Consider the following 26,042-nt stretch of genomic DNA (forward strand, 5'->3'; position numbering starts at 1 on the left):
TTTTCTTTTTTTGACTTAAAAAAATCATTATTATACTTTAAGTTCTAGGGTACATGTGCACAACGTGCAGGTTTGTTACATATGCATACATGTGCCATGTTGGTGTGCTGCACCCATTAACTCGTCATTTACATTCAGTATATCTCCTAATGCTATCCCTCCCCTCTCCCCTCTCCTCACAATAGGCCCTGGTGTATGATGTTCCCCTTCCTGTGTCCAAGTGATCTCATTGTTCAGTTCCCACCTATGAGTGAGAACATGTGGTGTTTGGTTTTCTGTTCTTGCAATAGTTTGTTGAGAATGATGGTTTCCAGCTGCATCCATGTCCCTACAAAGGACACGAACTCATCCTTTTTTATGGCTGCATAGTATTCCATGGTGTATATGTGCCACATTTTCTTAATCCAGTCTGTCACTGATGGAAATTTGGGTTGATTCCAAGTCTTTGCTATTGTGAATAGTGCTGCAATAAACATATGTGTGCATGTGTCATTATAGCAGCTTGATTTATAATCCTTTGGGTGTATACCCAGTAATGGGATGGCTGGGTCAAATGGTATTTCTAGTTCTACATCCTTGAGGAATCGCCACATTGTTTTCCACAATGGTTGAACTAGTTTACAGTCCCACCAACAGTGTAAAAGTGTTCCTGTCTCTCCACATCCTCTCCAGCACCTGTCGTTTCCTGATTTTTTAATGATCACCATTCTAACTGGTGTGAGATGGTATCTCATTGTGGTTTTGATTTGCATTTCTCTGATGGCCAGTGATGATGAGCATTTTTTCATGTGTCTGTTGGCTGTATAAATGTCTTCTTTTGAGAAGTGTCTGTTCATATCCTTTGCCCATTCTTTGATGGGGTTGTTTGTTTTTTTCTTGTACATTTGCTTGAGTTCTTTGTAGGTTCTGGATATTAGCCCTTTGTCAGATGAGTAGATTGCAACAATTTTCTCCCATTCTGTAGGTTGCCTGTTCACTCTGATGGTAGTTTCTTTTGCTGTGCAGAAGCTCTTTAGTTTAATTAGATCCCATTTCTCAATTTTGGCTTATGTTACCATTGCTTTTGGTGTTTTAGACATGAAGTCCTTGCCCATGCCTATGTCCTGAATGGTATTGCCTAGGTTTTCTTCTAGGGTTTTTATGGTTTTAGGTCTAACATTTAAGTCTCTAATCCATCTTGAATTAATTTTCATATAAGGAGTAAGGAAAGGATCCAGTTTCAGCTTTCTACTTATGGCTAGCCAATTTTCCCAGCACCATTTATTAAATAGGGAATCCTTTCCCCATTTCTTGTTTTTGTCATGTTTGTCAAAGATCAGATGGCTGTAGATGTGTGGTATTATTTCTGAGGGCTCTGTTCTGTTCCATTGGTCTATATATCTGTTTTAGTGCCAGTACCATGCTGTTTTGGTTACTGTAGCCTTGTAGTATAGTTTGAAGTCAGGTAGAGTGATGCCTCCAGCTTTGTTCTTTTGATTTAGGATTGTCTTGTCAATGCAGGCTCTTTTTTGGTTCCATATGAACTTTAAAGCAGGTTTTTCCAATTCTGTGAAGAAAGTCATTGGTAGCTTCATGGGGATGGCATTGAATCTATAAATTACCTTGGGCAGTTTGGCCATTTTCATGGTATTGATTCTTCCTATTCATGAGCATGGTATGTTCTTCCATTTGTTTGTGTCCTCTTTTATTTCGTTGAGCAGTGGTTTGTAGTTCTCCTTGAAGAGGTCCTTTACACTCCTTGTAAGTTGGATTCCTAGGTATTTTATTCTCTTTGAAGTTATTGTGAATGGGAGTTCATTCATGATTTGGCTCTCTGTTTGTCTGTTACTGGTGTATAATAATGCTTGTGAGTTTTGCACGTTGAGTTTGTATCCTGAGACTTTGCTGAAGTTGCTTATCAGCTTAAGGAGATTTTGGGCTGAGATGATGGGGTTTGGTAAATATACAATCATGTCATCCGCAAACAGGGACAATTTGACTTCTTCTTTTCCTAACTGAATACCCTTTATTTCTTTCTCTTACCTGATTGTCCTAGCCAGAACTTCCAACCCTGTGTTGAATAGGAGTGGTGAGAGAGGGCATCCCTGTCTTGTGCCAGTTTCCAAAGGGAATGCTTCCAGTTTTTGCCCATTCAGTATGATATTGGCTGTGGGTTTGTCATAAATAGTTCTTATTATTTTGAGATACGTTCCATTAATACCGAATTTATTGAGAGTTTTTAGCTTGAAGGGCTGTTGAATTTTGTTGAAGGCCTTTTCTGCATCTATTGAGAAAATCATGTGGTTTTTGTCTTTAGTTCTGTTTATATGCTGGATTACGTTTATTGATTTGTGTATATTGAATCAGCCTTGCATCCCAGGGATGAAGCCCACTTGATCATGGTGGATAAGCTTTTTGATGTGCTGCTGGATTCAGTTTGCCAATATTTTGTTGAGGACTTTTGAATCAATGTTCATCAGGGATATTGGTCTAAAATTCTCTTTTATTGTTGTGTCTCTGCCAGGCTTTGGTATCAGGATGATGATGGCTTCATAAAATGAGTTAGGGAGGATTCCCTCTTTTTCTATTGATTGGAATAGTTTCAGAAGGAATGGTACCAGCTCCTCCTTGTACCTCTGGTAGAATTCGTCTGTGAATCCATCTGGTCCTGGACTTTTTTTGATTGGTAGGCTATTAATTATTGCTTCAATTTCAGAGCCTGCTATTGGTCTATTCAGGGATTCAACTTCTTCCTGGTTTAGTCTTGGAAGAGTGTAAGTGTCCAGGAAATTATCCATTTCTTCTAGGTTTTCTAGTTTATTTGTGTAGAGGTGTTTATAGTATTCTCTGATGGTAGTTTGTATTTCTGTGGGGTCAGCGGTGATATCCCCTTTATCATTTTTTATTGCATCTATTTGATTCTTCTCACTTGTCTTCTTTATTAGTCTTGCTAGTGGTCTATCAATTTTGTTGATCTTTTAAAAAAACCAGCTCCTGGATTCATTGATTTTTTGGAGGGTTTTTTGTGTCTCTATCTCCTTCAGTTCTGCTCTGCTCTGAGTTATTTCTTGCCTTCTGCTAGCTTTTGAATGTGCTTGCTCTTGCTTATCTAGTTCTTTTAATTGTGATGTTAGGGTATCAATTTTAGATCTTTCCTGCTTTCCCTTGTGGGCATTAAGTGCTACAAATTTCCCTCTACACACTGCTTTAAATGTGTCCCAGAGAGTCTGGTATGTTGTATCTTTGTTCTCATTGGTTTCAAAGAACATCTTTATTTCTGCCTTCATTTTGTTATGTACCCAGTAGTCATTCAGGAACGGGTTGTTCAGTTTCCATGTAGTTGAGTGGTTTTGATCGAGTTTCTTAGTCCTGAGTTCTAGTTTGATTGCGCTGTGGTCTGAGAGACAGTTTGTTATAATTTCTGTTCTTTTGCATTTGCTGAGGAGTGCTTTACTTCCAACTATGTGGTCAGTTTTGGAATAAGTGCGATGTGGTGCTGAGAAGAATGTATATTCTGTTGATTTGGGGTGGAGAGTTCTGTAGATGTCTATTAGGTCCACTTGGTGCAGAGTTGAGTTCAATTCCTGGATATCCTTGTTAACTTTCTGTCTTGTTGATCTGTCTAATGTTGACAGTGGAGTGTTGAAGTCTCCCATTATTATTGTATGGGAGTCTGAGCCTATGTGTATCTCTGCATGTGAGATGGGTCTCCTGAATACAGCAAACTGATGAGTCTTGACTCTTGATCCAATCTGCCAGTCTGTGTCTTTAAATTGGACCATTTAGTCCATTTACATTTAAGGTTAATATTGTTATGTGTGAACTTGATCCTGTGATTATCATATTAGCTGGTTATTTTGCTCGTTAGTTGATTCAGTTTCTTCCTAGCATTGATGGTCTTTACATTTTGGTATGTTTTTGCAATGGCTGGTACTGGTTGTTCCTTTCCATGTTTAGTGCTTCCTTCAGGATCTCTTGTAGGGCAGGCCTGGTGGTGACAAAACCTCTAAGCATTTGCTTGTCTGTAAAGGATTTTATTTCTCCTTCACTTATGAAACTCAGTTTGGCTGGATATGAAATTCTGGGTTGACAATTCTTTTCTTTAAGAATGTTGACTATTGGCCCCCACTCTCTTCTGGCTTGGAGAGTTTCTGCCAAGAGATCTGCTGTTAGTCTGATGGGCTTCCCTTTGTGGGTAACCTGACGTTTCTCTCTGGCTGCCCTTAACATTTTTTCCTTCACTTCAACTTTGGTGAATCTGACAATTATGTGTCTTGGAATTGCTCTTCTCGAGGAGTATCTTTGTGGCATTCTCTGTATTTTCTGAATTTGAATGTTGGTCTGCCTTACTAGGTTGGGGAAGTTCTCCTGGATGATATCCTGCAGAGTGTTTTCCACCTTGGTTCCATTTTCCCCCTCACTTTCAGGCACACCAATCAGACGTAGATTTGGTCTTTTCACATAATCCCATATTTCTTGGAGGCTTTGTTCATTTCCTTTTACTCTACACTTCTCTTCTTGCTTCATTTCATTCATTTGATCTTCAATCACTGATACTCTTTCTTCCAGTTGATTGAGTCGGTTACTGAAGCTTGTGCATTTGTCACGTAGTTCTCGTGTCATGGTTTTCATCTCCATCAGTTCTTTTATGGTCTTCTCTGCATTGATTATTCTAGTTATCCATTCATCCATTCTTTTTTTTCAAGGTTTTTAGTTTCTTTGCACTGGTTATGTAGTTCCTCCTTTAGCTCTGAGAAGTTTGATCGACTGAAGCCTTCTTCTCTCAACTTGTCAAACTCATTCTCCATCCAGCTTTGTTCCATTGCTGGCAATGAGCTGCGTTCCTTTGGAGGGGAGATGTGCTCTGATTTTTTGAATTTCCAGCTTTTCTGCCCTGCTTTTTCCCCATCTTTGTGGTTTTATCTGCCTTTGGTCTTTGATGATGGTGACGTACTGATGGCGTTTTGATGTGGGTTTCCTTTCTGTTTGTTAGTTTTCCTTCTAACAGTCAGGACCCTCAGCTGCAGGTCTATTGGAGTTTGCCTGAGGTCCACTCCAGCCCCTGTTTGCCTGGGTATCAGCAGTGGAGGCTGCAGAACACAGAATATTGCTGAACAGCGAGTGTTGCTGTCTGATTCTTGCTCTGGAAGCTTTGTCTCAGAGGTGTACCCAGCCATGTGAGGTGTGAGGTGTCAGTCTGCACCTAGTAGGGGATGTCTCCCAGTTAGGCTACTCAGGGGTCAGGGACTCACTTGAGCAGGCAGTCTGTCCATTCCCAGATCTCAACCTCCGTGCTGAGAAAACCACTGCTCTCTTCAAAGCTATCAGACAGGGACATTTACTTCTGCAGAGGTTTCTGCTGCTTTTTGTTTAGCTATGCCCCGTTCCCAGAGGTGGAGTCTACAGAGGCAGGCAGGCCTCTTTGAGCTGCGGTGGGCTCCACCCAATTCGAGATTCCCATTGGCTTTGTTTAACTACTTAAGCCTCAGCAATGGCGGGTGCCCCTCCCCCAGCCTCGCTGCCGCCTTGCAGTTAGATCTTAGTCTGCTGTGCTAGCAATGAGGGAGGCTCCATGGACGTGGGACCCTCTGGGCCAGGTGTGGGATATAATCTCCTGATGTGCCATTTGCTAAGATCCTTGGTAAAGCACAGTATTAGGGTGGGAGTTACCCAATTTTCCAGGTATTGTGTGTCTCAGTTTCCCTTGGCTAGGAAAAGGAATTCCCTTCCCCCTTGCACTTCCCAGGTGAGGTGATGCCTCACCCTGCTTCAGCTCTTGCTGGTTGGGCTGCACCTGCTGACCAGCATTGACTGTTCAACATGCCCCAGTGAGATGAATCTGGTACCTCAGTTGAAAATGCAGAAATCACCTGTCTTCTGTGTCGCTCATGCTAGGAGCTGGAGGCTGGAGCTGTTCCTATTTGGCCATCTTGGGTGCCGCGGGCTGAACCTAGATAAATTCTTCACGAGAATATCATTCACTAATTTTGAATAATGGCTTTTAATTCTCTTTGCAAAATTTAATCCACACTGTTGTTTTGTTGTTGTTGTTGTTGGACTTTACTATGTAATTTGAAAATGCTGGTCTATTAAATTCTTACTAAAAACCAGAGGTCAGAATATTAAGCTATTTCTTATACTATATAATTTAGTAAATCAATAATCGTTTTGAGCTCAGATATGGGCTCTAAGATTATGAGCCCATAATATTATAATATTCATCAATATGAATATTAATATGTATTTCATACAATAGTTGCAAATATTAAAAGCAATTATACATGTAAAGAGTTTTCTGTAGTACTTAGTTCTCAATACTAATATTATTACTATCTTTAACTGGCAAAGAAATTCTTTATCTGACTGGCATCAAATGTAGAAGATAAAATGTCCATATATCATTCTTTGTTGTTGAATAAATTTGATCATGTGTAGTTTGCCCTTCCTTCCTAAGTGAATTATCACACACTTGGCTCCATACGTTGTCATTCTTATTCATTCTTTTATATTTGCTAAGTACTGTCCAGCTGAAACGACATTAGATTTAGAATAAATAAAATCATATTTCTTAAAAATAATGTTCGTGGTTACATAGCAGGTGTATATATTTATGGGGTACATGAGATGTTTTGATAAAGGTATGCAATGTGAAATAAGCACATCATGGGGAATGGGGTATCTAGCCCTTCAAACATTTATCAACTGAGTGATAAACAATCCGGTTACACTCTTTAAGTTACTTTAAAATGTACAATTAAGTTATTATTGACTATAGTCACCTTATTGTGCTAACGAATAGTAGGTCTTATTCATTCTTTCTATTTTTTTGTACTCATTAACCATCCCCACCTCCCTTGCAGCCCCCCACTACCCTTCCCAGCCTCTGGTAACCATCCTTCTACTCTATGTCCATGAGTTTGTTTTGACTTTTAGATCCCATAAATGAGAACATATGATGTTTGTCTTTCTGTGCCTGGCTTATTTCACTTAACATAATGATCTCCAGTTCTATCTATGTTGTTGCAAATGGCAGGATCTCATTCTTTTTTATGGCTGAATAATACTCCATAGTTTGTGAGTGCCACATTTTCTTTCTTCATTCATCTGTTGATGGACATTTAGGTTTCTTCCAAATCTTGGCTATTGTAATCAGTGCTGCAACAAAGAGTGCAGATCTCTCTTTGACATACTGATTTCCTTTCTTTTGTGTATATACCCAGCAGTGGAATTGCTGGTTCCTATGGTAGCTCTATTTTTAGTTTTTCAAAGAGCCTCCAGGCTATTCTTTATAGTGATTGTACTAATTTACCTTCCCATCAACAGTATACAAGGGTTCCCTTTTCTCCACATCCCCACCAGCATTTGTTATTGCCTGTCTTTTGTATACAAGCCATTGTAACTGGGATGAGATGAGATTTCATTATAGTTTTGATTTGCATTTCTCTGATGATCAATGTTGTTGAGCACCTTTTCATATGCCTGTTTACCATTTGTATGTCTTCTTCTGAGAAATATCTATTCAAATCTTTTGCCCATTTTTGGATTGGATTATTATATATATTTTTTCCTATAGGGGTGTTTGAGCTCCTTACATATTCTAGTTCTTAATCCCTTGTCAGAGGGGTAGTTTGCAAATATTTTTTCCCATTCCGTGGGTTGTCTCTTCACTTTGTTGGTTGTATCCTGTGCTGTGCAGAAGCTTTTAAACTTGATGTGATCCCATTTGTCCATGTTTGCTTTGGTTGCTTGTGCTTGTGGGGTATTGCTCAAGAAATCTTGGCCCAGACCAATGTTCTGGAGATTTTCCCTGAAGTCTTCCTGTAACAGTTTCATAGCTTGAGGTCTTAGATTTAAGTTTTTAATCCATTTTGATTTTATTTTTGTATATGGTGAGAGACAGTAATCTAGTTTCATTCCTCTGCATATGAATATCCAGTTTTCCCAGCACCAGCTATTGAAGACTGTCTTTTCCCCAGTGTATGTTCTTGGCACCTTTGTCAAAAATGAGCTCACTATACAGTATGGATTTGTTCATGGGTTCTCTATTCTATTACATTGGTCTATGTGTCTGTTTTTATGCCAGTATCATACTGTTTTGCTTACTGTAGCTCTGTAGTATAATTTGAAGTCAGGTAATATGATTCCTCCAGTTTTTTTTTTCATTTTCTTAGGACAGCTTTGGCTATTCCGGGTCTTTTGTGGTTCAATACAAATTTTCAGATCATTTTTTCTGTTCCTTTGAAGAATGTCACTGGTATTTTGATAGGCATTGCATTGAATCTGTAGATTCCTTTGAATAGTATGGGCATTTTAACAATATTGATTCTTCCAATCCAAGAACATGGAATATTTTTCCATTTTTTGGTGTCCTCTTCAATTTCTTTAATCAATGTCTTACAGTTTTCATTATAGAGATCTTTCACTTGGTGGTTAATTCCTAGGTATGCAATTTTATTTGTAGCTATTGTAAATGGGATTACTTTTTAAATTTCTATTTTAGGTTGTTCACTGTTGGCATATAAAAATGTTACAGAGTTTTGTATGTTGATTTTGTATTCTGCAACTCTACTGAAGTTGTTTATGCTAATAGTTTTCCTGTTGAGTCTTTAGATTTTCCAAATATAAGTCCATATCATCTGCATACAAGAATAATTTGACTTCTTCCTTTCCAATTTGGATGCCCTTTATATCTTTCTCTTGTCTGATTGCTCTAGCTAGGACTTCCAGTACTATGTTGAACAACAGTGTGACAGTGGATGAAATTCTTGTCATGTTCCAGATCTTAGAGGAAAGGATTTCAGTTTTTCCCCATTCAGTATGGTACTAGCTTTGGGTCTGTCATATATTGCTTTTATTATGTTGAGTTATGTTTCTTCTATCCCAGTTTTTTGAGGGTTTTTATCATGAAGGAATGTTGAATTTTATCAAATCCTTTTTCAGCATCATTTGAAATGGTCATGTAATTTTTAGCCTTCATTCTGTTGATGATGCAACACATTGATTGATTTGCATATGTTGAACCATCCTTGCATCCAAGGGATGAATCCCACTTGGTCATGATGAAAGATCTTTCTAATGTATTGTTGAATTTGGTTTGCTAGCACTTTGAGGATTTTTACATCAGTATTCATCAGAGATATTGGCCTGTAGTTATTATTATTATTTTTTATGTGTCTTTGTCCGATTTTGGTATCAGGGTAATACTGGCCTTGTAGAATGAGTGTGGAAGTATTCTCTCCTCCTCCTTTATTTTTAGGAACAGTTAGAGTAGGATTGGTATTATTTCTTCTTTAAATGTTTGAATATACAAGCAATTCTCCTGCCTCAGTCTCCTGAGTAGCTGGTATTACAGGTGCCTACCACCGTGCCTGGCTAATTTTTGTATTTTCAGTAGAGACGAGGTTTCACCATCTTGGCCAGTCTGGTCTTGAACTCCTGACCTCATGATCCACCCTCCTCAGCCTCCAAAAGTGCTGGGATTACAGGTGTGAGCCACCCTGTCTGGCCAAAATTTAGTTAATAATAGTGGATCAATTGGCACATCTGCTATAACAAATGTATCATACTAATGCAAGATATTAATAATAGGGAAGTGGTGGGGTGAGAGAGTATACGGAAATTCTCTGTAATTTCACTCAATTTTTTTCTGTCAACTTAAAACTGTTCCAAAAAGTTATTAATTTTTTAGAGTCAAAAGTACAAATCCTTTCTTTTATTGTTTCCATATGCTGTGTCATACACTTAGAAAGGCATTCTCCATTTTAAAAATAAAAACCCTACATCTCTCTTCTAGTTTTTCTGTGGTTTCATCTTTTTAACTTTTAATAAACTTTACTTTTTAGGGCTGTATCTTCAAACCTTGGCTGTGATAATTTCTCAGAGTTTCCTTAGTTTTGATGACTCTGACAGTTTTGCAAATACTGATCAGGTATTTTGTAATGTCTCTCTATGAGAATTTTTCTGATATTTATCTCATGATTAGACTAGGGTTATGGGTTTTTGGAAGAAGACCACAGAAGTGCCATCTTTATCATATCATATCAAGAGTATATACTATCAATATGATATAACTATTTATGTTGACCTTAATCATGTAACTGAGGTAGTATTTGTCAGGCTTCTCCACTTTGTAGTTACTTTTCCCCTACCCTCACCCTTTTCATACTGTGTCTTCACTATAGTAAAGAAACTGACTATACTGAGCCCACGATTAATGAGTGTGGAGCCGTGCTCTTCCTCCTTGAGGGCAAAATATCTACAAAAGTCATTTGCAATTCTTCTGCACAGAAGATGTGTCTCTTCTTCCCCAATTGCTTATTTATTAAATCATTTATTTATATCAGTAAGGATTCATGGATGTTTATTTTACACTTTGGGCTAGCTCAGGTTGTTCCAGCATTGGTTCTTTCAGTTGGCTTTTATCTCCCTTTTAACATACTCCCATCACTGTGGGGTGCTTTTTGTTTGTTTATTCCTTTTTGAGGACTTTCTTACTTTCTGCCCTTATAAGATACTTGAAGCTTATTGTGCATCTTTCCTGCCCCAGTGTTATAATCAGCCATGTCTCAAAAAAATCTTGGTTCCTTTTATTAGAGAATGGTGTAAGGAACCAAGATCTGGGAACCAGAAATGCTCAATGTCAGTGGGGAATTATTGCCTCTAGGCCCTCTCAGTTGACAGAGCAAATCAATATATTTGTACAACTTCCCTTTTAACACACATTTTTGACACATTTGACATTTATTTTGATGTAATTATAAGGTATAAATTCAATTTAATTATTTTCCCCATGGTTTTTATAGGCCTGTATTGAGACTTCAATTGGACATTTCTTTTGACCTCAGAAAGTTGAGCGGCCTCAGAAAGATTATTTAACTTGTCTCATTCTATGTTTCTTCATTGGTGAGGCAGAGTAATAATACCCATCTTACATGTCTTTCAGGGCTATAATAAGGATATAAATGAGATGATAGTCTGGAAAGCTCTATGTGGACTTAAAATATTTTACAAATATATGGTGTAATATCAATCACTGTTGTACTGAAAAACACTTTCATTAGAATTAGCATTCCTCAGGCAGCAAATAACTAACCTTCTTTAATTGAGACCTCCTTTGCTTGCATTACTTTTAATAGACAGTTTGTCTTTTCCAGCTGAATATCCAGTATATTGTTCTTTCCATTGGTTTCTATCATTTTCTGTAGAAGAAATAGAATACTTATTATTAACAAATCAATGCTGCTAGTTTAATTTTTTATTAAGTATATACAGACTAATGAAAATACAAACCACTTAATATTTGAAAGTCTAATAAAAAATACATATACAGTCATGTACTACATAAAGATATTTTGATCAAGAACAGACTGCATATATAATAGTGGTGTTGCCCTCTACAAGTGTACCAATTTTATCTTTTATACCATATTTTTACTGTATCTTTTCTATGTTTAGATATACAAATACTTACCATTATGTTACAATTGCCTCCAATAGTCATTACAGTAACATGCTGTCCAGGTTTGTAGCCTAGGAGCAATAGGCTATACCATAAAGCCTAGGTGTGTAGTAGGCTACACCATTTAGGTTTGTGTAAATATATTCCATAACATTCACACAATGACCAAATTGCCGAATAATGCATTTCTCGGAACATATCCTTGTCATTGAGCAATGTATGACTGTATTTTAAATAAGCCCACTTCCCAATTTATTTTTAAATGAAAAAGTAACATGGTAGAATATTAAAACAGACTAGCATTTATAAACGAAAAGTAAAAATATGATCTAACTTGAACCATTTTCTTTCTAACTATTCAACTCTCAGTCCCATGGTTAACAATTCCTTATATATGTTTCCAAAATATTTTATGACTGTATAGCTATAGAAAGAAATCATATTATATTCTGTTCTGTGCCTTGGATGTTCCGCTTAGTACTATTATCTGGGAGATGATGTCATGTAAACCCACATAGATCTACCTCATTGTTTGTTTTTGCTTTTGTTTTTGAGACGAAGTCTCACACTGTCTTCCAGGCTGGAGTACAGTGGGGCAATCTTGGCTCACTGCAACCTCCGCCTCCTGGGCTCTAGCAATTCTCCTGTCTCAGCCTCCTGAGTAGCTGGGATTACAGGTGCACACCACCACACCCAGCTTATTTTTTGTATTTTAGTAGAGACAGGGTTTCACCATGTTGCCTTGGCTGGTCTCAAAATCCTGAGCTCAGGCAATCTACCTGCCTCGGCCTACCAAAGTGCTGGGATTACAGGCGTGAACCACCGCACCCGGCCTACCTCATTCTTTTTAACAGCTACATTGAGTTTCATTTTTGAATATGCTGTAATTTATTTAACCAGTCTCTTACTGAGAGAGAGAGAAAGAGAGAGAGGCCATATTCTACTTTTTGTAATGAATAAACATTCTTGACCATATCTCTTGGGTGTTTTTTTGAATAGTATAAGCCTCCATATGCTCTTCAAACAGCTTCAAGAATCAACTCATGAACAGTCTTATGTCATCTGTATCTCTATCCACTTCCCGAGTCTCACCACTTTTGAACTGATCTCAAAGCAACTCTCTGACATTATGTTATTTCATCTGTTAATGTTACCATCCATATGTATCTCCAAGAGATGACTGTTTCAAAATATGGCCACAATACCATCATCACTTCAAAAATGAACCATTATTTCTTATTTAAAGTGTTTAAGAATATGACAGATATTTCCAAATTAATTTGCAAAATCATTGCACTAACTCCTTTCCCACCAAAAATGCTTATTCCTTTCTCTTTTATCTCTTGTTATATTAGGAATCACTCAGTTAAGAACACTTAACTTCACTGTTTAAAAAAAGTTCATGTTACTTCAAAATACCCACGATCATAAAAATTCTTTCATTATGACATTTGTGTGTGTGTGTGTGTGTGTGTGTGTGTGTGTGTGTGTGTGTGTGCGTGCTGAGGAAAAGAAGGAATAGAAAAGAATTATAAGAAAAGAAGAGAAAATAGAAGTAGTCTCCCTCCCACTCTTGCTTCACAAAGTCACTCCCCAATTCTTTCATTTAACCATCTACATTTTTCAACAGCTGTTGAAGGCAGAGGGGGGAGGATAAACCCAATATACACTTGTGGGTTTGGTCTACCATTTGTCCAGAGTTGGGGAGAGAGACTTTAAATGGCTTTGCTTTTAGGCAAAAGAGAAGGAAAATGGAACAGATAGAATAGGAAATACTAAAAAATGAGTAGTTATAATAACAGATTGAAATATGCATTTACTTCAATGTTTACTAAAACCATTCCTGAATTTACGGACAATGTAGGCTTTCTTTTTCTTTTCTTTTTTTTTTTTGAGACGGAGTCTCGCTCTGTCGCCCAGACCGGAGTACAGTGGCGCGATCTTGGCTCACTGCAAGCTCCGCCTTCCGGGTTCACGCCCTTTTCTTGCCTCAGCCTCCCAAATAGCTGGGAATAGAGGAGCCCGCCACCATGCCTGGTTAACTTTTTGTATTTTTAGTAGAGACAGGGTTTCACCATGGTAGCCAAGATGGCCTCGATCTGACCTCGTGATTTGCCCGCCAACGTGCTGGGATTACAGGCGTAAGCCACCGCGCCTGGCCTGGACAATGTAGGCTTTCAAGTATAGCAATTCCCTTTTATCCATGGAGGGATATGTTCCGTGACCTCCAGTGGATGCCTGAAACCACAGATAGTACTGAACTCTATATATACTATATTTTTGCCTCTACATATCTAACTATGATAAAGTTTAATTTATAAATTAGGCACAGTAAGAGGTTAATAACAATAACTACTAATAAAATAGAACAACATACTGTAGTAAAAGTTACATAAATGTGGTCTCTCTCTCTCTGAAATTATCTCATTGTACTGTACTCATGCTTCTGATAACCAAGGTGGCTACCAAGGGACTAATAGACTAGTGGTCTATATAACATGGATACACTGGTCAAAAGGATGAATCACATCCTGGGCAGGACTGAGAGAGACAATGGAAGATTTCATCATGCTACTCAGAATGGTGCAGAATTTAAAATTTATGAATTGTTTATTTTGGGAATTTCCCATTTAATATTTTTGGACCACTGTTGACCTCAGGTGGCTGAAACTGTAGAAAGCAAAACCTCAGATAAGGGGACTACTATATGCATTTTCTGTTTAACTTTGGCAAAAGTACATAAATTATTTGTTCCCCTGTCCTAGGGACATTTTGATGTATTAGTATAAATGAGTCAAAGCCAGATATATTTTAAACATGGATTTTTGAAGTGAGAGAGAAGAGCATAGCAAAATATATTATTATCTTGATCATTTTTTGGTACATTTTTCTTTCTTCCCAACTTCTTTCCTTGGCAAAATCTGTTCCATGTATCCCTATATACTACAATTGTTTTCTATCTTTACATACCTTTTCTATCTGTGAGAAGTCATTAATAAGTTTGTCAAGATTCACACTGCTAATCTTTTTCATACATCCTTCACTGCTTTGGTCCATGTCTGAAAGTAGTAAACAGTAGATAGTGTTAAATAAATAAATAAGATCTAAAGCACCACAATAGTGTTCATAGCTCAAATACTAATATTTCTATATTCAACTCATAGGGCATCTACTTGGGCTCCATTGCACTCAGAGAATTTTTGTTATAACCAATATTAACAGTGGTCAAATGCATTGTCTTTTCCACTCCTTACCACCCACACCCCAGTTGACTTATTTAGATTTGTTTCCTTAATGCATTAAAACCTAATGCAATATTAAATCTGAGGCATGACTTTTAACTGTAATTATTCTTAAGATGTTAAAAATACTTGTTTAACTATCATGTCACAAATATTTTCAGCTGTTATGCTTATTTCTTATATTTTGTTTGGTAAACTGGTAAATAAAGGACACATGGAAATTAATGTGTTCAAAGCAATCTCTCTGCGTTTCTATTGTCTTGTAGTTTTGTATAAGGGATTAACCTTTGGGGATAGCCAGCTAACTGCTGAAGAATGAGAGTTTCAGTTTTAGTCCTATGAAACCAATCATAAGAAATTCTTCAGAATCCCAGAATGTAAATGCTAGTTACTTTGCAAAAGTCAGTTTATCTGTTCTGACTGGATGAGTTTACATCTTCAGATGTAATGTAAACAAGTATGAGACACTTGTCTTTAGATTTTTCTCTAGCAAAGAAGAAAGCGAAAATACAAGTTTGAAATTTAGGGATGTTAGGTTGAGGAAAAAACATGAACCCAGGTATGGTGTGTGAAAGTGGTAACTAGTCTAAAGTAAAATGTAAGTAAAATTCTTGATGTAGTTACTCAAAGCAATTTGGGGGCATATTATTGTTTAAAAGGAAGTTAACCCAAACAGACATTGCTTGACAATATGTTACTTCATCAAGATATCTCATTTTCTTCTTTTGAAATATTATTTTGCGTTAGCAATTATTAATGGTTTTTAAATTTCAGAGAATTTTAGCTGCATATTTTGTTTCTTGAATCATTATCTCAAATTATTATCTTATATATGATATATGCAAGTACAACTATATATAAAATCCCTTAAATAGTTAAAACTTGATCCTTACAGCAGAAAAATATTTGTAATAGCCTCCCATGATAAAATAATTAAAAATAATTAAAAATAATTGCTATTTGATAGTACTGTTATTTTTTAATAGTGCTATATGGTAATCTGAAGTAGTTAATGGAAGCTCTCTCCACCCCCAACTTTTTTTTTGGTACCTAACCTTTTAAATATAAAAGGTGTTACTAGGGTTTTGTCTCAAAATCTGGCTCTTGAAATAAATACATTTAAATTTGAGCTTGATTTTCTCTCAACTTCTTCCCCCAAATAAGACCCTGTTATTTCCTTACAAAACCATCACTAATATTCCATTTGCTATCATTGCATGATAGCCCTTTTGCCATACTGGCAGAGCCAGGCAATTCATTTCTAGGTATCTTAATCGTCTGCTCTTCTGATTTTCTAGGTCAAGATCCTTTCAGTGAATATAGTCTTGCCCTGTGAAATTCGGTGACAAGCTGGTGATTCAGTGCTTGTAAAATTCCTTAGTAAGCAGGATAGACTGATTTGTGACCTTCAAGGCTCAGTTTCAGCCGTCCCCACAGGCAAGTGACAGTCCCATTTCCTTCTCTGTCCTCTTGCCTGCTGGCTTCAACCATCCCCACAGGACAGTGACAGTTCCATTTCCTTTTGGGTCCTCCTGTCTGCTGGCTTGAGTCCCACAGCTCCTCCTCTCCCCTACCCCACACGGTTGTTCCTTTGCCGCTCGCCCGCCCCACGCTCTGCTCACCTCTTCTTCCCTCCTCGCCTCCCCTCAAGAATTCACTCTCAGTCCTGAAGGTTGGGTCCCCTGGCTCCCTCCGCGGCATCCTAGTGTCCTTAGGGACCTAGCAGAAATAAAGGATGGGGCCGAGCACCCGCGGATGTGAGAGAAGTGCCTGAGACAAAAACCTGTATAGACCCAGAGCACTGTAAGGAGACACGAAGAAAAGTATCTCTATGGAAAAAGCGGGAGTTTCGAACTGCTTTCTAGCGTCCTTAGCGGCCTAGCAAAAACAAAGGATGGAGGCCGAGGACCCGCGGATGTGACGGAAGTGTCTGAAAAGAAAAGCCTGTATGGACCCAGAGCACTGTAAGGAAATACGAAGAAAAGCATCTCTATGGAGAAAGCGGGAATTTCGAACCGTCAATAGAGTTCGGAGTGTACCTGCCGTTGCTCCCAGTTTCTCACAGTCTCCCTTGCCGCTGCCTCTGGGGCCTGATACAACCCTGAATGTCGTCCCCTCCTCCGGAAGCCGGATCCCCCAACAATGGGCCCGCCTCTCTTTGGGCCTGCCCTGTGCACTATGCCAGAGCTCCTACCACCAGCAGTTCTTACCAACTTGGCCCAGCTCCCCTCAGCATCTGCGACTGCTTAGGTATTTTCATGTGGTTTCCAGAACACAAATCAACACCGGATCAATAATAGTTTCCCCAACCAAAGAATAAATCACATTGGGTGTTTTGAATTGTGAGTCAGCGCCACTGAATAAATAATTATCCATATCTATTTTTGTAACTTATAAAATTGACTTTTAAAATTCCAGAGCCAGTTAATAGATACGATTTCCCATCTACAGAGTTCTATCTTGGTAGCTTAATGATAAGGGCGTGGGCTCTTGCGTGGATTCAAACTCCAACTCTTCTGTTTTTCCGTGGGTGATAGTGGATAAGTTCTTAATTTTATGCACCTAAGCATCTTCATCTGTATAAGAGATTAATTATAATGCCTGCCTCGGCCGGGCGCTGTGGCTCACGCCTGTAATTCCAGCACTTTGGGAAGCCGAGGGGGGTGGATCACCTGAGGTCAGGAGTTGGAGACCAGCCTGGCCAACATGGTGAAACCCCGTCTCTACTAAAAATACAAAAAGTAGCCGGGCGTGGTGGCGGGTTCCTGTAGTCTCAACTACTTGGAAGGCTGAGGCAGGAGAATTGCTGGAACCCGGGAGGTGGAGGTTGCAGTGAGCCATTAAATGAAGTGATGCATTTATAAGGTGCTTAATGGAGATCCTTGCTTAAAGTAAGCGTTCAGAAATCTTAATTATTAGAATTTTTAAATGTTGTTCAGTAATAGTGTGAATGTGAATCCACTGCCAACTTTGCCTCATCTGCTTTTGTTTTCTGAGTGGGAGATGGGAGGTTTATTTTAGTTAATGTGATTTTTTGATAGACTCCAAAATTCGGCAAGTGAAAAAATATGAACAGTAATAAGATAACCCATACTTCACTAGTTGAAAGGTAGTATGGCATAATGGCAAGAAAATTAGATTAAAGTGGAAAATAGTAGGGTGTAGTCTTCACTCGGCTGCTCAAGTAAGCTTTCCTTAACATTAGTAGCAACACATAGAAATATCGAAAAAGGCCCGCTGAATTGCGGGTTCTACCCAATTAGCAAATATAAAATGTTCCATGTGATTCATGTCATAATAACTTTTGAAACAAGCCCATTTAAGACCATAAATGCTAAAATTCTACATTCTCCATGAGTCATTCACTGATCGTATCAATCAACTGTGACCTACCTTTCCTTACTCTATGGAACATGCTAGCCTTCTGTGGCATTTGTTAAGACTCAATTGATGTATTACCTCTTTTGTTGTATTTATTATTGGCTCCTTGGGGGAAGAAACTATTTCTATACACACACACACACACACACACACACATATACACACACACACACATGCATGTAGGTATGTACATATTAAGTTCCACCTAGGCCCATCCTTGGCAAATTTCAAGAGTCCTTTGAAAATATGTGGTGACTAGAATGTGTAAGGTGGAGAGGGAGCTCCCTAGATCCTCTGCCTCATCTGTACTTCCAAATCTTCTGGATGTCCAACATTTGAAATACAGAGGCTTTGACTATCTAATGATTTTGGGATGTAGAGACTAAGAAAGTTGGAATATAATACACACACACACACACACGTACATATGTATATGTATATATTTCTCCATAGAGCCTACCGTAGAGAAAATAGAAATGAACCAACACATCAGGAATAAATCAGAAAAGTTTAGCTTAATTTTTCTAGTTTAGAAAGGGTCGCAAGTTTATCTTCCAGTTTATAGATGTTAGCATTTTTTTCAAAGAATTCTAGTAGGTTTAAAGTATGTCTTTCAATGAGAAACTAAACGAAGTTGTCATGATTTCATCTTTAAAAAGTGAATGCCTTTACGGTTGTATTCACAGTCTTATTCATCAGTTATCATCCAACTGAGAAACAGAATTCATCAAATATTTGCTCAGAAAATATTCATTTTTGCTTACTACTTGGATGTGGGATCATTCATACACCACATATCAGCAAATGCAATTTACTCATGTAGTAAACTTGCACATGTACCCCCCAAAGCCCAAAATAAAAGTTGGGAAAAAAGAAAACATTTATTTTCTGATTGATCAAGGATTTATTGAATATATATTTTAAAACTGCCTGGAAAACCAAAAGAGAGAAACAAATTACATTATTTTGTCATACTAACAAAGAAAGTAACACTGGAATCCTTTTAAAATACCCTGATTTGGAAGAGAAACACACATGTACCTAGGCAGCTGAAAAAAAATCAGAAGCTACTGGTTTATGTACATAAGGATCTCAAAATGAGTGATACATTGATTTTTTAAGGCTGAAAACAGTTTCACTCATTAATTCATTCTGAAATATTTAAGTATTTACAAAACAGCAGCTGCTGCAAGTCTAGGCACTAAGGAGAGCAAAGACAAATAAAAGACTCTCCTTTTGCCTTGGAGCTTACAGTCTCAAAGGAGAAACTAGCAGAGGATTGAAATCTAGTATATGTTAGTGGCAATATTGCTCTGGCATTGGAATCTCACTTGATTATTTTAGTTACTATCACCAGCAAGAAAATATTATAGTGTTGAACAAGAAAATATTATAACAAGAAAACAAGACAATATTACAACAAGAAAATATTATGGTGTTGCTGCCATATCACAGCAAATGTTTATAAGTGGTTTGGCTAATCTACTGAGTCCTTTGTTCCAGCCCTATTATTTAACTCTCTCAATATTCTTACCTCTGTTTAGGCCATGTTTTTTGTCTGTTGAATCAAATTCACCAACTGCTAAAATTTCAGGTCACTTTCATTTCCATGAATATTTATTTAAAAATGCTACATAAAGGAAAAAACCTACACAAGGTGAAATATAAATTAGAAATTGAAGAGCAGTAGAGAATATAAAAGAGAAATACACTGGTCTATAAAGTTTTTATATTTCTGCCACAAATTTAGCTTTGAATTTCCTGATGGTTGGAATAAAAAAGGATACAGGCTTAACTACTTAGTTTATTTATTTATTTTTGTAAAAGAGGAGAAAACATACAAGTTTCTCAGGAGGAACCATGTTCCCTAACTTCTTAATTTTTCACATTAAGATTCATATAGGAGGCACTGGATAATTTAATAGGCAATTTCCTCAACATTAGCCTGAGAGTAAAGGTGGAAATAAATTTTTTAAGACACTTTCAAAGTATCTCTACGAAAAAGGCTAGATTGGATCAGAAATGGCAATCATAATGAATCATGATCTAGGCCCCTGCTTTTCAAAGTGTGATCTCTGCACCAGCAACATGGGCATCGTCTGCGGGCTTGTAAAAATGCGGAGTCTCAGACTCTCTATCCCATTACTACTAAATCAGAGTCTGCATTTTAACAACATTACCAGGTGGTTCATGTGCATATAAATGTTTGAGAAGCATTGATCTTTTACGTACAAAGCTTTTAGAATTTTTTATTTCTTTCCTTTGCCTTTTTAAGATTATCTGTAATTACACATTTATTTATTCAAGAAATACTTGTTGAGCACCAACTATGTCCTGAGGTCTATGAGAAAACTAGGAATAAATAAAACAGATGTGGCCTCTGACCTTAGAGGACTTATAGTTTAAAAGGGAAATAGGTAATACATGAGTAAATTACCTATACATAAAATTATAATAAGCGCAAAGAAACACAAATCTATGATATCGATTTTAAAAGTGAGTGGGAAATGCTTTAGATATAGTGATTGAGGACAGTCTCTGAGTAGGTAAGATAAAAGTGAGACCTGAAGGGCTAACATTTTAATGTACTCTTCAGGTCTCACTTTTATTTTATCTACTCAGATAGCCCTTCAGGTCTCACTTTTATCTTATCTACTCAGAGACTGTCCTCCATCAGAATGTTAGCTGTGGGTGGCTGGGCATGGTGGCTCATGCCTGTAATCCCAGCACTTTGGGAGGCTGAGGCGGGTGGATCACTTGAGGTCGGGAGTTTGAGACCAGCCTGGCCAACATGGTGAAACCCCATCTCTACTAAAAATACAAAAAAAAAAAAAGAAAAAAAAATTAGCAGGTGCCTTTAATCCCAGCTACTAGGGAGGCGGAGGCAGGAGAATCCCTTGAACCCTGTAGGTGGAGATTGCAGTGAGCCGAGATCACGCCGGTGCACTCCACGCTGGGCCACAGAGTGAGACTCTGTCTCAAAAAAAAAGAAAAAAAAAAAAAAGAAAAGTTAGCTGTGAGCAACATTTAAAGGCTAGAGTTACCTTTAACTTCTACTTGATCTCTTGATGCACTCTTTCCCTCCCCTGGTTTCTCTGTGTAATTCCCATATTTCGGTATCTGCTTCTGGACTTGGCTTCAACTGCAACTTTGACTTCCAGTTCTGTAGATCTCTAGCTCTCAGCATTTCCTGCAGTGATTAGGTAAAATACATTCCATGCATCATTCTATGACCCAATGGAACACTATTGGTTAGACTCACCCCCACCCTTTTCCAAATGGACAGAGGAATTTGAACATGATTCTAAAATAAAGTCTAAACCATGCAGTAATTGGATTACTTTCCCTGAAACAATCCTATTTAGATACATAAATAGTCCATCTTTTAATGAGCTTCTATTAAGAGTAGAATCAATGTTGCTATCTGGGCAGAGTTTGTATTTTTGGATGAGGACAGGAAGTAAAGTTATTCTACTTCATTTATTGACATAAATATACTTTAGATAGTGAGTCTATGGTAAGGGCGATATTTTTGTGACAATAAGATAGTCTAACCAGCTCTCAATGGCCTTGTCAACAGTTACTTGGAGGTGGCTATGTGGTACTCTTGAAGAAGTCAGACTTTTTCTCAAAATTTCATCTTAAGTCTGTTCAAGTACATAAACAAGTGATCCATGATGGCTTCGATGTCATAATAGAGCATAAATTTGACAATTTGGGCCTAAAATATTCCATTGCTTCCAGAGAACATCAACTTTTTCATAACCTACCTTCTTAGTGATAACATTGTTGGTGGGGGCAGGTTAATGAGCCTTTCCACATTCCTAGCTTCAGATCCTGGCTCTGCTCCTACTAGTTGTGTGGTCCTCAGCAAGTCAATTTACCTCTCTGCCCTTCCATTTCATCATTATAAAATGAGAACAAACCTCTGAAGATCAGGATAAATGTGTCAAACCTGGGTTGGCTTTGAGTAGGCCAGAAATAAATATTTGTTGAATAAAAGAAAGAATGAACAAATGAACAATGCTAGTTCCTATATCAGCAAGCTATTGTGATAAAATAAAACATTCTAAAATGCAGTGTTGAAACAGCCATTTATTTAGCTCACACTATTTAAGGTCAGTGGTTTAAACTGGGATCAGTTAGGCAAGTTTTCTAGTCTTGGCTGGGTTCTTAATGCATCAGCAGTTAGCTATTGGTTAGGAAAGTGGCTAAGCTAGTTTTACTCATCTTGGTTGAGATCTCAGTCTCTGGAGACTTAGTTGGGATCACTCTTGTCACTTTGCCACTTGGTCTCTCATCCTCTAGCAGGCTCAGCCAGACTTGTTCTTAAGGAGTTTAATCATCTTGAGAAAGAAATCACAGACAGGCAAGGCCCTCTAGAGCAGTGATCCCCAATCTTTTTGGTACCAGGGACTTGTTTCATGGAAGACAAATTTTCCACAGACTGGGATGGGGGGATTGTTTCAGAATGATTGAAGCACAATACATTTATTGTGCACTTTATTTCTTTTATTATTACATTGTAATATATAATGAATAAGTATACAACTCACCATAACATAGAATCATTATGAGCTTATTTTCCTGCAACTAGATGGTCCCATCTGGGGGTGATAGGAGACAGTGACATATCATCAGGCATTAGAGTCTCATAAGGACTGTGCAACCTGGATTCCTTGCATGCACAGTTCACAATAGGGTTTGCACTGCTGTGAGAATCTAATGCCACCACCAATCTGACAGGAGGTGGAGCTCAGGCGATATTGCAAGCAATGAGGAGTGACTGTAAATACAGATAAATCCTCGCTTCCTCACCTGCCACTCACTTCCTGCAGTATAGCCCAGTTCCTAACAGGCCACTGACCAGTACCAGTCTGTAGTGTGGGGGTTGGGAACTCCTGCTCTAGAGGACCAGGTTCAGCACTGGCCTACAGCAACTTCCACACATTCTATTGGTAAAAGCAGGGTACAAGGCCACCCAGACTCAAGTAGTGAAGGAACAGACTCCATCTATTGATGGCAGGAGCTGCAAAGGGGGTAAATACAGGAAGGTAATAATTATAGCCACTTTGCAGAAAGTTTACCAATAATTACCCTTACATAAACCTGTCAAAATAACATAGTTTCATTATGCAGGCCTAAGTAAAGGGGGAAAAATAGTTTGTTGTATTTGTTTACAGAGGTCATCTGCCAAATGATTTTTATGTAAGAAAAATTGAAATTTGGTAATTCATCCTAATAGTAGTTAGCAAAATAAAATAACTTTTGAGATAATCCTTTTTAAAAAAATCATCTACATATAGAAGTATACATATCTTCCTATGCAGTTGTCAATATTTGAGCAATATTAAAAAAGAAATAGAGAAACTGTAGAGGCAGGTGACTCTTACAACACAGTGAACACAATAGCAAAGACTTGGAACCAACCCAAATGCCCATCAATGATAGACTGGATAAAGAAAATGTGGCACATATACACCATGGAATACTATGCAGTCATAAAAAAGGATGAGTTCACATCCTTTGCAGGGACGTGGATTAAGCTGGAAACAATCATTCTCAGCAAACTAACACAAGAACAGAAGACCAAATGCCATATGTTCTCACTCATAAGTGGGAGTTGAACAATGTGAATACATGGACACAGGGAGGGGACCATCACACACTGGGGCCTGTTGGGGGGTGGGGGAGCTAAGGGAGGGATAGCATTAGGAGAAATACCTAATGTGGATGATGGGTTGATGGGTGCAGCAAACCACCATGGCACATGTACAACTATGTAGCAAACCTGCACATTTTTCACATGTACCCCAGAACTTAAAGTATAATACTAAAAAAAAGAAAAAGAAGACCACAGTGAACAGATCCAATTCGGATGTGCTTCACCCTCTGACTCCTACAAAAAAAGTAATTCATAGCACTGCCATTAGTGTCTCCAGAAAAGATTATAGTAAAAACCAAAACAAAACAAGCGAAAAATGAACAAATTGAAGCTAGATATATGAATAGGCAGTATAAGACACAGGAGAGTGTCTATAAACGTTGAGGATTTCATATCTTCTTGAAAAGACACTTAATCAGGTTAGAAAGGATCAAGATTTTGTTTGATGAGCCCAAACCCTCAATGAGAGGCCTACTCTTTTCTTTGCCATTTTACTTGTTAATTCAGTTAATTCTACCTAAGGCAACTGCTTTCTCATCACTATAACCACATCTTTCTACTGTACACAGGTTGTGCCCACTAGCCTTAAGGAATCTTTATCTCTCTCTCTCGGATCCATTTCTATGTTATGAAAATGAAATTATGGCAAATAAATGCAGTGTGACTCACATAAAAGAAAGTATGAAATAGGAAATCACTACCACCAATGCTGCAGACCTTGGAAGTGTCTGTGAGTCTTGTTCATCATTCTCACAGAAGCTACCAACTGCCTCCTCGTTCTTTTCTGGTCAAGTGTTCTTCTCCAACATGAAATGAAAGATACTTTCAAAACTGTGTTCTTGATACGTGGTACACAGAATCTACAATTCTGTCTCAAATATATAGCTTTGAAGTCACACTGAAGTTTAAATAGACTTCTACAGGTATACCTAATCACAGGATCTGATAGTGTTCCTATGAAAAATACATCCAGAATACTCAACAACTAAATTAAAAATCTGGGATGAATTCATTTTACATCTATATAAAATAAGTAAATTAGATTAATTTTTTAAGTGAAAATTCTTAGTTTGACTTCATAATACCTAGAAATATTTAAACAGTATAGGGTATCCTAAATAAAATAACAAAGATTAAAAGGAAATTACAAAACACAAAGCAAATGATTGCAAAATGTCCAATCTTCCAGATTAATCTATGGATTTAGGGCCAAACCAACAAAAATTGTTTAACTAGAGTGTGTGTGTGTGTGTTTGTGTGTGTGCATGTTGCTTTTAAAACCAATGAAAACTTATTGAGGTAGTATTGTTATTTGTAGGTATTTTAAATAACATCTCTTAGCATATAAAAATGGTTTACTGTTTCAAATTGCTCCACCTGGTCATGTAATAGTGGTTTGTGGTTTAAGAAGTAGTGGCCTGTTTAATGCAATTAAACTGTTTAATTCTAGAGGGTTCAAGGAAGTTGAAATAATATGTTCATAAGCATTATATTTAAACCACCTATATTCACAAGACAGTATTTTGGGAAAATATGATCCTATCAAACTTCAATAACAGCAAATGTAGCATTAATTAAATAACTGAAAGTAAACGAAAAAGAAATAAAGTTATTTTTAAGGTAGAAAACACGGTCAAATGTCTTGTAGATGTTTAGGATCGGCAGCTGTGAAAGCTGTCAGCCTGTATGTGACACCAGATCCCTGAGTCCTCACAATGCAACCCTCCTTCTCTGAGGACCTGAGAGTCCAGTGGATCTCCTGATCCTCTCTGGCCTCTGCCCGGAACTGTATGTGGAACAGCAATGACAAAAGGGGCCACCTGGAAAAAGGTGAAACTTATACTCTACTTCCACCAAATTTTGACTATTGTGACCATTTTCTTTTCGTGGCTCTTTGAACATCCTGTTAGTTCACAAAGCTCCAACGATCTTTCTAGAGTTTTTCTCATGGCAGAGAATACTCCTTTGATAGAAGGAACTTATTCGTTCCCCCAGGCTTTCAGGCATCTCCCTGTAGTAGCTGTCTTCAGATGTATGTGGCCATGTTTTTACATGTTGGGAAATTTTTTGTTTTCTTTCTTGTAAGTGGTAAATTCCCTCCTGCATTAATTTTCTGCAAAGTTGCATTACATGTTCTTGATGCAGTTCAAGGAGCTAAGTTTGAACGGAGGCTTTTGAATTTCATTTTCAAGCTGTGCATTTCAGACTATAAATGTTTGCCCAGTTTGGAAACTTTTCATTTGAACTCTAAGTGCTTCTTTTATTTTCTTCACAGAAACTTTAAAAATATCTTTTCTTTTTCTTCTTCAAGCCTTAT

General features: G+C 37.7%; 1 protein-coding gene across 3 annotated transcripts in view; it reads right to left on the reverse strand.

Moving 5' to 3' along the window:
* The window catches only part of LOC105487461 (coiled-coil domain containing 152), a 53,877-nt gene extending 32,703 nt beyond the window's left edge, over window positions 1–21,174 (reverse strand). The window contains exons 1-3 of one of the 3 annotated variants that reach the window (XM_011750915.3): window positions 21,105–21,174; window positions 14,408–14,496; window positions 11,072–11,177 (exon numbers count right to left, since the gene is read on the reverse strand). In XM_011750915.3, the coding sequence (XP_011749217.1) occupies window positions 11,072–11,177; window positions 14,408–14,494 (193 nt within the window). In that variant the 5' untranslated portion in view covers window positions 14,495–14,496; window positions 21,105–21,174. Of the gene's footprint in view, window positions 1–11,071; window positions 11,178–14,407; window positions 14,497–16,301; window positions 16,693–16,718; window positions 17,022–21,104 lie in introns of those variants that run through there. The other 2 variants (XM_011750914.3, XM_071098977.1) reach the window with 2 other exon arrangements.
* Between the last annotated feature and the right edge of the window lie 4,868 nt (window positions 21,175–26,042).

Source organism: Macaca nemestrina, chromosome 6 (assembly GCF_043159975.1).
Source record: "Macaca nemestrina isolate mMacNem1 chromosome 6, mMacNem.hap1, whole genome shotgun sequence".
Classification (NCBI taxonomy): Eukaryota; Metazoa; Chordata; class Mammalia; order Primates; family Cercopithecidae; genus Macaca; species Macaca nemestrina.